The 12,754-nt window shown below is 43.1% G+C and overlaps 1 protein-coding gene across 1 annotated transcript in view; it reads right to left on the bottom strand.

Annotated features, from left to right (window-relative positions):
- LOC311006001 (AT-rich interactive domain-containing protein 1B-like) overlaps positions 1–12,754 on the bottom strand; it is a gene marked incomplete at its 5' end in the record, with an annotated part of 167,819 nt that overhangs the window by 121,339 nt on the left and 33,726 nt on the right. The window contains one exon of the mRNA XM_083998603.1: positions 5,079–5,270. Coding sequence (XP_083854729.1) covers positions 5,079–5,270 — 192 coding nt within the window. The remainder of the gene's footprint in view (positions 1–5,078; positions 5,271–12,754) is intronic.

Here is a 12,754-nt window from a genome sequence, read left to right as displayed (position 1 = left end):
TTACAAAAACTGATAGAAAGACGCACACTCGCTTAGAACAGAAAAATGAAAGCAATACAGCCCTGAGCAGAAAACACACCAAATCTTCTATTTGTAATCTTGGCCAACTGCACTGTGTAAGTACAATTTCCAAACATGTTTACTCTTGGATCCAAAATCAAAGACAGAGACCTAGTTTCTTTGTTATTTAAATTTATTCTGGTATTTCTTGATATTCTTTTCCTCTCTAAATTGCTCCCTCACTCAATCAATTGATAATTAACTTTGTCTTAATGCCATCGCAGAGGCTGGTTTTGTTATGTGTAAAATGTCATGCTTGTTTTTTTTTTAAATGATCAATGTTGCGTAATTTGAGTAATTACTTGAAAATAAGCTGCTGAAATCAAGTGAGTGCTTGAGCCTGCCCCCCCCCCCCCCCCCCCGGTTGTTAAATGGTGCAGCCGAGACTCAGAGTGCAAAGTACACTCATATTATCCTAAAGCTGCCCTTTTGTATCAAGACGACTAGCCATTACCAGCTATACATTTCCATTTAAACACAGTCTATATATCAAGCCTGTTAAGTTTCGGATGAATTGAACTACTGGTTAGACAACGGGTCCTTTAACTGCACTTGTTCATTAAAAGCTGGGTTTCCTGTTAAAGCTCATTTCCCACTCCGAGCCAGAATGTAGAAATGTAATATAAATGTGAAAAGTACGGGAGCTGGTGGCTTATTAGCAGATGGAAAAGAGTGGATTTAGTTGGGTCTGTGCTCTGATGGTGAGCAGACAGGAACCAGGAGGTGTCTGCATATTGCCTGCTGTGTTCCTGGGACATAAATGCTATACGGCTCTATAACACATAGGAAGGATTTCTTGATTATAGGTAAAACCAGCGGGACACAGCGTTGATGCAGTTGCTGCTGAAGGTCTTGTGGCTTTTATGCAGCGTTAACAAGCATGTGTGCTGATTGAACCGTTTTCCCTTAAAGTAGCATGCATGCATAACAATGACAAACAGAAGGAAATCATCTCACTGGTCACCACAGCGGTTGGCATGGCAACCAATAAGGGACCTATCAGCACAGGTGGATCAGGGGGCTTTGGGCCAATCAGAGTGCTCGGGGCTGACCTACCTGGTTTATAAATGTCAGCGAGGGTCAATTGCAGCCACATCATCAGCGATGATGAAAACACACCATTGCTGTCACAAAATGTCAACGTGGCCGTGGATCTCAGCCTCTCCCCGTCAGAGCAAATAATGTTTGTTCAGTCAGATGCATGGGCTGTGTGTGTGAGCATGTTAAGTAAGTGCTTTTTTTCCCAGTGCGAGATGAAAGGCACGCTGGCTGAAATATTCCTTCAGTATGAGAATTATTGTTAAGAATAACGATTCCCTTTTTTTGACAACTGGCTTTTGTGCTCACAGTGGCTTTTTCCTGGGCTATTTGTCTTGGTATGCTCAGTATTCAAGGCTGTCTAAAGGACGGTTTAACTACATCTCTTTAAATCATAGTCTAACTATCTGCAACACACAAAACTACACTGCTGCCAAATGCCATCAACTTGTGCAGATGCTAAATAAGTGTACGCACATTTGTGAACAATAATGGCCAATTCAGTGTCAGGTTTTATAAAAAATAAAAAAAAGATGGTGGTGGTGCTGTTAAATGCTGCAAAAAGGCTTCTTTAGCAAGGGAAGCAGGTAGCATGTTCTTCTCAAATGTCCCAATCTGTGCTGTGTACAGTTCCATCCTGTTCAGCCCTCTGTTTAGGAGCTGTCAGTGTGGATACTGGCTGCTGTTTATTTGATCATTCTGCTCTGCACTGAGCTTTCACTTCTGCAAAACTAGCAATAACACTATAATTCCTGGATTTTACAGGGTTAGACCACAGAAAATACACCACTTTAAGGCCTTAAATACACAAAATAATCTGATGAAGGTCTGTGCCTACTCATAAAAAGTATGTCCTTTTCAAAATATTAAATAGTTAGTTGCGATATTACTAATACATTAAAGCAGAAGTGAGTGATATATTTGTGTTAATATAAGTCTTAAATAGTTATATCTTCCGACAGCAATCACTTACATAGAGTGTTTGGACTGAAACACGGGTCTCTCAGTCCCTCTGCTCTGCTCTGAGCCGATGAGAAAACATTTATCGTATCCTACAGTTTTTATCCAATGAGGAGAGAGAACGGCATGCAGGGCTGTGTGTGCAGCCAAGGAACGCCGTGAATGTGGTGACGTAGCGACGAGGACTGTTATGGTGCGTTCAAGGAAACTCGTATTTTTCCGACCGTGAAGTGGTACCAGTTCGATCTGGTACGAGTTCACCGGTCGGAAGTTACGAGTGGCCGTTATAGTGACTTTCACCGGTAAAACAGGTCGGAAAAACACGAGTGGGTTGCCTGGAACGCTACAAAGTCGTAAGTTGTGACTTGAAGCTGTAATTTACGATTTCAAAAGCCTGCCTGGAACGCAGCATTAGCGAAAACGACCGGATCACTCACTTCTGCTTTAAGTATTCTTCAATTCTAAATCAAATCTGAAAACTCATATTTACTTAGGATAATGTACACTTAATATTACATACATACTTTTTTATTCATGAAAACATAGCATAACCAATAAAAAAGTAGGATTTCCTCTGCTCCACTTTACACTTCTCTTGTTAGGGTTAGGTTTCAATTGGACATGGACGAATATGGCCTATATTGAATACCTGAAATATCCCCGATACTGATCTTGCTGAATGGCTCAGGGCAGCCCCACTTCACTCATCTGATTCCCACTGTCTTCTCCTTTCCCTCCCTGTTATATCTGATCTGTCCCTTCCTGTCCGGTTCTGCTCTAATCTCTCCCGTCTCGTCCTGTTCCCTCTCCTGCTCCGTTTTGTTCTGCTCTGTTCTGATCCAGGGCAGGGCTGTTAGCCAGAGTCACTCCAAGCAGCCTGAGAAATCCCTCCGGCTGCAGAGCGGATGGGAAACACATGGGCAGCCTTCACTTAAAACTCAAAAACAAACCGCTCGAACACAGTTTCCCGTTGGAAAACTACAGATCATCATGCTGAAACTTGGCAGGACAACTCTCGATCCATATCTGCGGAACAGGCCCTTCGTTGTGCTGAGGATTGGGTTGGAAATGTACAATATGTGCTTTTACAATAGGACTATCCAGTGGTCTGTGTGTGTGTGTGTGTGTGTGTGTGTGTGTGTGTGTGTGTGTGTGTGTGTGTGTGTGTGTGTGTGTGTGTGTGTGTGTGTGTGTGTGTGTGTGTGTGTGTGTGTATGTGTGTGAGAAAGAGGGAGAGAATATGAAAATACCGAAAGACAGAAAGTAAGATTTACCTAAAATGCCTCACATGAATAATGCAAGTGAATAATACGACCCACAGACCAAGCGAACTGGACCACAGACACACTATCATTTACACACAAACACACACACTCACCATTTATCCCTTAAGATGCTCTCTGCAGCCTCTCCACTACTGAAATATTAATACAACCCATGGAAAAAGATTTGAATTGAATCCTTTTGCTACTGATATGTCAAATTTTATTCTCCATGTTGGATCTGATAAATGACACCTGCATGGCTATGTAACCTATTCATATTTATAGTGAGTTATGGCAACAACTCCCATCTGAGCTCATTGCATGTGAAGGGGTCTTTAGGCTTGGACCTTGTCCAGTTGGTTTCCACACAACAAGCAGCGCAGTGTGTGTGGGGCCTGGGTTTGACAAGTGTTTTTGTAATGTAGCTGTTCTAGTGGTGGTTGTGTAGCTGTAGCTGTTGTAGTGGTGGTTGTGTAGCTGTAGCTGTTGTAGTGGTGGTTGTGTAGCTGTACCTGTTGTAGTGGTGGTTGTGTAGCTGTAGCTGTTGTAGTGGTGGTTGTGTAGCTGTAGCCGTTGTAGTGGTGGTTGTGTAGCTGTAGCCGTTGTAGTGGTGGTTGTGTAGCTGTAGCTGTTGTAGTGGTGGTTGTGTAGCTGTAGCCGTTGTAGTGGTGGTTGTGTAGCTGTAGCTGTTGTAGTGGTGGTTGTGTAGCTGTAGCCGTTGTAGTGGTGGTTGTGTAGCTGTAGCTGTTGTGGCGATGGTTGTGTATGTACCTGTTGTGGTGATGGTTGTGTAGCTGTACCTGTTGTGGTGATGGTTGTGTAGCTGTAGCTGTTGTGGTGATGGTTGTGTACAGTATGTAGCTGTACCTGTTGTGGTGATGGTTGTGTATGTAGCTGTAGCTGTTGTAGTGGTGGTTGTGTAGCTGTAGCCGTTGTAGTGGTGGTTGTGTAGCTGTAGCTGTTGTAGTGGTGGTTGTGTAGCTGTAGCTGTTGTAGTGGTGGTTGTGTAGCTGTAACTGTTGTAGTGGTGGTTGTGTAGCTGTAGCTGTTGTAGTGGTGGTTGTGCAGCGCTGTAGCCGTTGTAGTGGTGGTTGTGTAGCTGTAGCCGTTGTAGTGGTGGTTGTGTAGCTGTAGCTGTTGTAGTGGTGGTTGTGTAGCTGTAGCTGTTGTAGTGGTGGTTGTGTATGTAGCTGTAGCCGTTGTAGTGGTGGTTGTGTATGTAGCTGTAGCTGTTGTAGTGGTGGTTGTGTAGCTGTAGCTGTTGTAGTGGTGGTTGTGTAGCTGTAGCTGTTGTAGTGGTGGTTGTGTATGTAGCTGTTGTAGTGGTGGTTGTGTAGCTGTAGCTGTTGTAGTGGTGGTTGTGTATGTAGCTGTAGCTGTTGTAGTGGTGGTTGTGTATGTAGCTGTAGCTGTTGTAGTGGTGGTTGTGTAGCTGTAGCTGTTGTAGTGGTGGTTGTGTATGTAGCTGTAGCTGTTGTAGTGGTGGTTGTGTAGCTGTAGCCGTTGTAGTGGTGGTTGTGTACAGTATGTAGCTGTAGCTGTAGCTGTTGTAGTGGTGGTTGTGTATGTAGCTGTTGTAGTGGTGGTTGTGTAGCTGTAGCTGTTGTAGTGGTGGTTGTGTATGTAGCTGTAGCTGTTGTAGTGGTGGTTGTGTATGTAGCTGTTGTAGTGGTGGTTGTGTAGCTGTAGCTGTTGTAGTGGTGGTTGTGTATGTAGCTGTAGCTGTTGTAGTGGTGGTTGTGTATGTAGCTGTACCTGTTGTGGCGGTGGTCGCGGCTGAAGGTAGGGACTCTGTGTCGGGCCTGGGGGGGTCTGCTGAGGGGGGCTGAAGTACGGTGGGGTTCCCTGCTGCCCTGTCTGCTGCTGCTGCTGCTGCTGCTGCTGCTGCTGCTGCTGCTGCTGCTGGCTGTAGCCCCCCATCCCCTGCTGACTGTACGGCGCCACCTGCTGAAACAACCAATCACACATCAGTTAGAGGGGAGATAGAAAGGTCAGGGCTGAGGCAGAGGCAAAACTTCCACTTTGTATTTAAAGCACTGGAGAGAGGCTGTTAGGTACAATTAGCAGGCCGCCGCAGCAGGTGCCAGGTGACACACTGGAACAGCCAATCACATAAAAGCAAGACAGTCTTCTGACCTAAAAATCCTCTCAGAATGATTGGAAAATAAAAACAAAAACATCCCACATGAGTCTACAGAACCTGGCCTCTATCCATTTTCCAATTCATCTGTTTGTCCCTCAGCTAAAAAGCTCTTAATTTAGCTCAGACCAGGCTGACACCAGTCTCCCAGCAGTCCTCTGCCTAATGAACTCACACTGCAGAAAACCTCTAACTTTATGTCCTCTGGCTTGCCAAATGCATCCTCCTCTCAACATTATCTCCATGTCGGTCAGCTCACAGATGGGATGAGGTGTGTTGGATATTACTGCAGGCCAGTCCCAGGCCGTAACCTTAATGAGGGACACATGGATGAGCCGGGGCATTCCAGAGCAGTGCATTTAAAAAAAGAAAAAAAAAAACGTACTCTCGAGGCCGAAGCCATGCCAAGTGCCGGTGCTGCATTATACAGTGGTTGTGAGAGAGAATGCGAACAGGGAGTGCATGTAACAAGCTGGCACCAATACAAATGTAGTCTTAATCCCTCCTTGTCGTTTGTTATGGCTACAGACAGCGCCAGGTGCTCCTCACTCCTCTAAGGATTTCCTATCGAGGCTGGGGTTTTCTCATTCATGCCGCCTCGCATGCACACACACACACAAACATACACAAAAGCCAAGTACAGACTATTAAACAACATTTACGACCGCTGGCAAAGCAATATGACAGCACTTTTCTTGTAATATTTTTTGCCCATCATGTCATACTGCTTTTTTTATTCAATGACGGCCAACAAGCGGTGCCACAAACTCATTAAATGTGCACACAAGCTGTAATTTTGGGGCACGCGCAAACCTCACAATCCACCTCCAGCTTTTTGCCCTGAGCTCTGAATGGTGAAATGTCCCTTTAAATCTTTCCTTGGCAGGCTTGGCAAAGTAAAAGTCTCCCAAACTGAGAGTGATTTATATCTCGAATGATGGTGTTACAGGGGAATCCGACGTGACGTAACTACTACACTACGGCCTTGTCAGATCAAAAGCAAAGAGCACACATCCAGAGTTGTAGCTTTACTGTGACTGTTAAGAGTGAGAAAACCCACTCATAAAAGCCTTGTTGAAACTGTTGGCTGGAGTAAAATACAGTGAAATCTGATCTGGCTGCAGAGGACCAGTGGAGATTAATACATTTGAAATAGTTTTGAAGTGTAACTTCCTTTGAGTGGATGAAAAAAGAAAAAAAAAAAGAAAAAAGAAATCTTCTCTTGAAAATGGGAGAAGCTTTTTGACTCTGAATAGAGATGATTGGACAATGTAGAATACTTTTCACTTCAATGGAAATTTGATTAGAAAGGACAGGTCTGTGTGGTGTGTGTGTGTGTGTGCGTATGTGTGTGTGAGAGAGACGGAGAGTGTGTCATTAGGCCGATGAGACAGACAGACAGGGCGAGATCAGTCTAGCTGGCAGAGAGGTTAATAGCATGGTCCTGCTCATGCCAACAGCACCACTGGATTCATTACTGCCAGCCAGTGCAACACACACACACACACACACACACACACACACCCACACACACAGACATATTACACACATAGCAACATACTCAAATGAATGCACATGAATTCAAGCTGTCTGTGTACGGGGATTTGTTAGAGTAAGATAGACAAACAATTGCTCTCCTTCTCTATCTCACTCACACACACACAAACGTCATTAGATGTGGATCAAAGCCACAGCGATAAAACAGAAGCAACTCTATCCAGTGATCAGTGATGACAGGCTGGTGTAACACACTGGGTCTCAACTGGAACACTACTGTTCTGGGATTGGTAGGGATTAGGTCGCCATGGAGATCGAGACCAGACAACCGTGGGTGGGTTCCTTTCTCAGACAAACACAATGACGGGCAGACAGACAGATATGGGAAGACAGTGACAGACAGACAGACAGAGGGTTAGATAGATGTAGGCAGAGAGAACGACAAAAGACATAAAAAGAGTTAACAGAGAATTGCTCTTTTCAGTTTCTTTCCTCCCCTTTGAAAATCCTCCTGGTGCTTTAAATATCTCTGAAAAGCTAATGTATAAATAATAAACTACACTAGTTTCCGTTGTCTTTAAAATTGTCAATTTGAGTTGCTGAGATTTCATATGCAAAAACACACCGGGGATGTAACCAGGAGAAGCCTGAACACACTGATGTTATGATCATTGTGTCTCTTTGCTCTCTACCAGGATGAAGTGACTGACTCCATGGGTAAAGACAAGTGTCTGTGTGTGTTTCTGCTGTAATGTCATGTCACATGATTCCTATTTCCTGGATTTTCAACAATGTTAATGTAACTCTTGCCCACTGATGTACATATTTACTGTCAGATGGCTGTGAAAGATCTACAAAAGTCTGTTTATTTACACTTGAGTGCTACATAGCCGTCACTCGAGCACTTATCAGAGTCTATATTTCCAGATGCCTATAAGGACTTTCTATAGGAAAAAAAAGTCCCCTGGAGAATGTCAGTTTTTGGTGTATTCAAGAATAGGGACTGACAGATATGCAAGCATGTAGGCAGGCAATCAGGTAAGCAAGCAGAGCAACAGACACCGAGACAAACAAAGAGGGAAACTGAAATACCGCCAGTCAGTCAGTCAATAAGCACAGAGACGGCAGGTAGACTGGAGGTCTAACAAGTAGCAACCTGTCACAGTGGCTTTGGGAGGGAAGAGAGAGTCATTCAAATGCAGCTTCTGTTTGATCGCTGGGGCCGACTGTATGAATGTACTGTACCAACTGAGTACACAGCGGCTCACTGAAACCTGATTCTCTTTGACTGGGAATATGCTTAGTAATAAACAGACTTGCTGTGCTGTTGCGTATACCAATAAAAATAACTGCTGGAAGTAGAAAATAAGACCATTTTCTGGCTTTTTCCTTCCACTCAGGTGTGTGGAAGCAGACAAAATAGCAGTGTGATTTATCCAGAGTGTCTTGGCAGGCACACAGTGTCAAATAAATGTCTGTAATGAAATGACAACAGATGTGAAGTGCTGTAGGGAGAAATGACACAGAATAGACGTCCTGCGAAGCAAATAATTCACCATAAACTGCAGAAACAGTGTGATGAAAACAAAAGCCTTGGCGGCATATTAAGATACAAAGACACAAACACGTACACAAACACAGAGAAGAACTCAATCAAAAATCTATCAAAACAAGAGTTGTATGAAAAGGCAGCCAATATCCTCCTGCTCTGCAAATGGAGGCAATAAACAGCCATGCTAACCCTCATCCAAGGAAGCGCTGTGCGTGTATGAACACACATGTGTGTGCGCCTTAAATCAGCCGTTTAAAAACCTTGCACGGAACAAGGCACCGCTTGTAATTCAATTGGGCCAATGAGCAATGGACAGGAATTTTCATAATTCTGTCGAGGTGGCGATACGGCTGGCTGGCGACCGGGACCACAGGTTGCCCCCTTCTTTTGAGTGACAGATGGGCTCAGCCAACCAGAGCGCTAAGCAGAGCCACCACCCTGACCCTTAAACACGCACACTGACAGGCATGGCAGGCACACGCAGACACTGTATCAGAATTAACAACACAGGAGCGCCAGCTTAAAAATTAAAGGAAAGAGAGAGAGAAAGATTTCTATTTTAAAAAAAGAGGAAGTCAGGTCAGCTGACAAAGAGCGAAACGACATTTAAAAAAAAAAAGAAGCTTGATCCAGACATGTGAAGAGATAGAGACACTGTGAAGGAAGATGTTTAGAGAGGCAGATATGGGGAGATAGGCAGGAGTGAGATAGAAGATGGGTGTTACAGCCTGAAATACTTAAAGGGGATGGATAAAGCGATGTTTCACATGATAAAGACAGAGACAGATAAAGACGGTGATTCAGGCAGTGAGATATGTGGAGAGAGATGCTGCACAGACAAGTGTGAAAGGGAAGCAGAGGAAGGAAGGAAGGAAGGAAGGAAGGAAGGAAGGAAGGAAGGAAGGAAGGAAGGAAAGAAGGAAGGAAGGAAGGAAGGAAGGAAGGAAGGAAGGAAGGAAGGAAGGAAGGAAGGAAGGAAGGAAGGAAGGAAGGAAGGAAGGAAGGAAGGAAGGAGAGCCTTGAAGAAGAAGTAGAGGTACAGTATGTGAAATAACAATGAAGACGAATGGCGAGAGGGAAAGAACATGAAGGAGTTTCAGTGGATCGAACATTTCTTTTACACTGTACATCTCCCTGCTCAGATTGACATCAGGATCACCAGTATAGAATAATACTCCACATACTATAAAAGAGTTCTCCCATTTGATACTCTCATTTACTAGTTTATTCTAATTTTGTAGTAAGCCCACAAAAAATAAACACATGCAAGCACACTTTATGTCTCACATACTCAAACACTATTGAAAAAGCTCAGCTCTGGTGTCTTTGCCAGAACTGAAAATAAATAAATAAATAAAATAAAATAAAATCACTCTATTATTGTAGCAGATGACTTGACACCCTTGATCCATACAGATAGAACTGACACAAAATGCTGTAAATAATGATAATAACAAATAATCAACCATCTCTGCAATAACTGGATGGCACACTGATGACAAGAAATGACAGAATATACTGTTTACACTATGTATAGTAAAGCGGTTGATGAATATCACACACTTTGCTTGGCTAACATTAGCAAGCATCACGCTAAGAGCTCAATGTCATCGATTCAAACTATATATAATCCTGTCCAGGTTTCATTAATTCATTCGGCTCCAACCTAAACATATCTCAGTTTTATTTCATTGCTGTGACCTCATCATTCAAAGACTGGTATTTATCAAGAACTTGTTATAGTGAGTTAGGTGAGTTTTTCTTAATGGCAGCCATTTTTCTTTCTGAGTACTTTAAAAAAAAAAAAAAAAAATCTCTTCTAAGTCTCCTGTAACAGCCTTCTGGCTATTCTGAGGTTTTACAATGATCCAGTTTACTTCTGTAGGATGTTCTGGTGTTATATCATTATAGCATACTGTACACTGTTTAGCTGTAGGCTTAGCTACTGGACCTACTGACAGGATTTCACAGTCACGTGGGTTAATTGGAGCATCACTGGAAGGATGGGTGTTGTATATGCAAACACTGGCTATATTAAAATAATTGTATTTGTAAACAGGGAGCAAAATGAAACAGAGGAATTCTTCACATCCGGGCTCAGTTAGTGAATCCAAAAGCAAACTTAAAGGCAGATAATCAAAGGAAGTTTCAGCAGGCAGGCGCAGCAGGGAGAGATCGCAGTGTTGACAGATCTGTCAGTCAAAAGAATGAATAAGTATACCAGTATCAAAATAACTGTGGCAGTCGCCTATTCTATTTCTCTACAGCCTATTTGCCATAAGTGCCTGAAAAATTTACATTATACTGATGACATTTTTCAGTTGACCTTCATCGTTCCTTTTCCTCTTGCTCTCTCTCTTATCATGCAAAAAAAGAGAAAAAAGAAAGAAAACACTCCTACGTCTCTTGGCGACTACACAGTGATGTATGATGATCGCACTAAAAAAAGGTGAAACGCTCATTCAACAGCGACACGTATTTCCAAATTCATTTTTTTATGATCAAATTATTTTTTCAATGAATGATGAGAATAGTTTCCTGCAGAATATATAAAACCTGGACAGAGCAAATTGTTTTTTTTAAAAGATTGGATTTTTTTATTATTATGAATAAAATATTTAAAAACTTGTTTTTAATTTTTGTTTCAGTTTTATGGTTTCCGATATGAGCTGTTCATTCATCCAAGGATTGTTTTTTTTGTTTTTTTTTATCGATAGCTGATGGGGTAATTGTTTTAACTGTCTGAGGTTTGGTTTGTCTTTCAACTGGTTGTTGCAGCCTGTGGCTCTAGTCGTGATCAAGATGGTGAAATTTCACGTTGCGAACATGATGCCTGATGCCGATCTATAACCAAAACATTGCATCTCTGATAAACTCAGTGACAATATTGTGTGGGAATTCTACTTTTTCTTTTGTGTGAATGTTCCTGCACACCTACTGTATCAACACAGAAAAAGAGTCTCTACCTTTGACTGGCTGCTGAAGTCTGTTTCTGGTAATATGAACATCACCTCTCCCATTACTGCACCATAAAAAGTTGACATCTAAAACACGTTAGTTCTTTTAAATCCAAGCTGAGCTGACAAGAGGTTATCATCTCACACAGGACCAAAACAAATCAACCTGCTTCTTCGGCTCGGTGTGGCGATAGGATCAGCTGCCACGAGATGTGAACACCAGAGCTGCTTTGTGAATTGCAGGCGGAGGTGTGACCCTTAATGAAATGCGAGGCATTGGAGGGAAGGATCAGCATCAATAGTCTCATGATTAAACATTAGGGAAAAGAAGAAGGGATGCATCACCGTACTCGTCATCGCCCTCGTATACCCCCCACCCCCCCAAGGTGACGGTGCTCTCCATCGCGCAGTACCCCTCTTTGATAACTCTTTCCCTCGCTCCTCCCCCTCCTCGTACGTCGGGAGGCCCTTGACACCTCAGGAATGAGCTGCCCTTGGAGGAGTGAGAGAAAGAGTGAGGGATGTGGGGGGGGGGGTTGATATTATGGCCTCTCAATCGTGTAATCCCAGTAACCTGAACCCAGACACTGCACATCAGGATGAAAAATATAAAAATAAAGCAACACAATCACATTGAGGCAACAAAGAAAACACGAGCTGCGGATGATTTGCAGGTACCTTTCTTTTTTTTTTTTGTATGAAGCATGGTGAACCTCATATACTGCAGGTTTTTTATTCCCAAATGAAAACACAAGCCGGTCTATTCAAAGATTGTGACTTATCGACCTGGTGATAACATCAACATCTCACTGACGGCGAGTGAAAGCAAACAGATAGTGTAGCCATCAACTGATAGACACAGGCGTGTGTTTCTTTTTTTTTCTTTCTATATTTTCATCTCAGATCCCTTTCTGAAGACTGCCAAACGCTGCTCTCTGCCCCCGTCTGTCTTTCTTTATTTTTCCCTCTCTCTAATTCTCTGTTTCTGCTCACATCTATTGAGGGAGAGAGAGAGAAAAAGGAGGGAAAAAAAGAGAGAGAGAGGCTGCTCGTAGCAGGCGTTTTATTGCTGGCTGGCTGCAACTAGCAGTGGCTGTGTTGTTCCAGGCAGAGCCGTAATGGAGACATTTGGAGAGGCAGAGCAGGGCAGGTTAATGCTCTCTGTAATGTGTGTGTGAACAGCGTTTTATTTTTTTAATTTTTTTTTTCTCTTCGCAAGAGGCTCTGGGCCCTGTGCCACTGGCTCCAAATGTTTTTCCCCTACTAAACTCCTGACCCCAATCTG

The sequence above is a fragment of the Trachurus trachurus genome, assembly GCF_905171665.1.
Source record: "Trachurus trachurus genome assembly, chromosome: 22".
In the NCBI taxonomy this organism is placed as follows: domain Eukaryota; kingdom Metazoa; phylum Chordata; class Actinopteri; order Carangiformes; family Carangidae; genus Trachurus; species Trachurus trachurus.
Note: the sequence above shows the minus strand (reverse complement) of the source record. Positions and strands in the feature narration are given on the sequence as shown.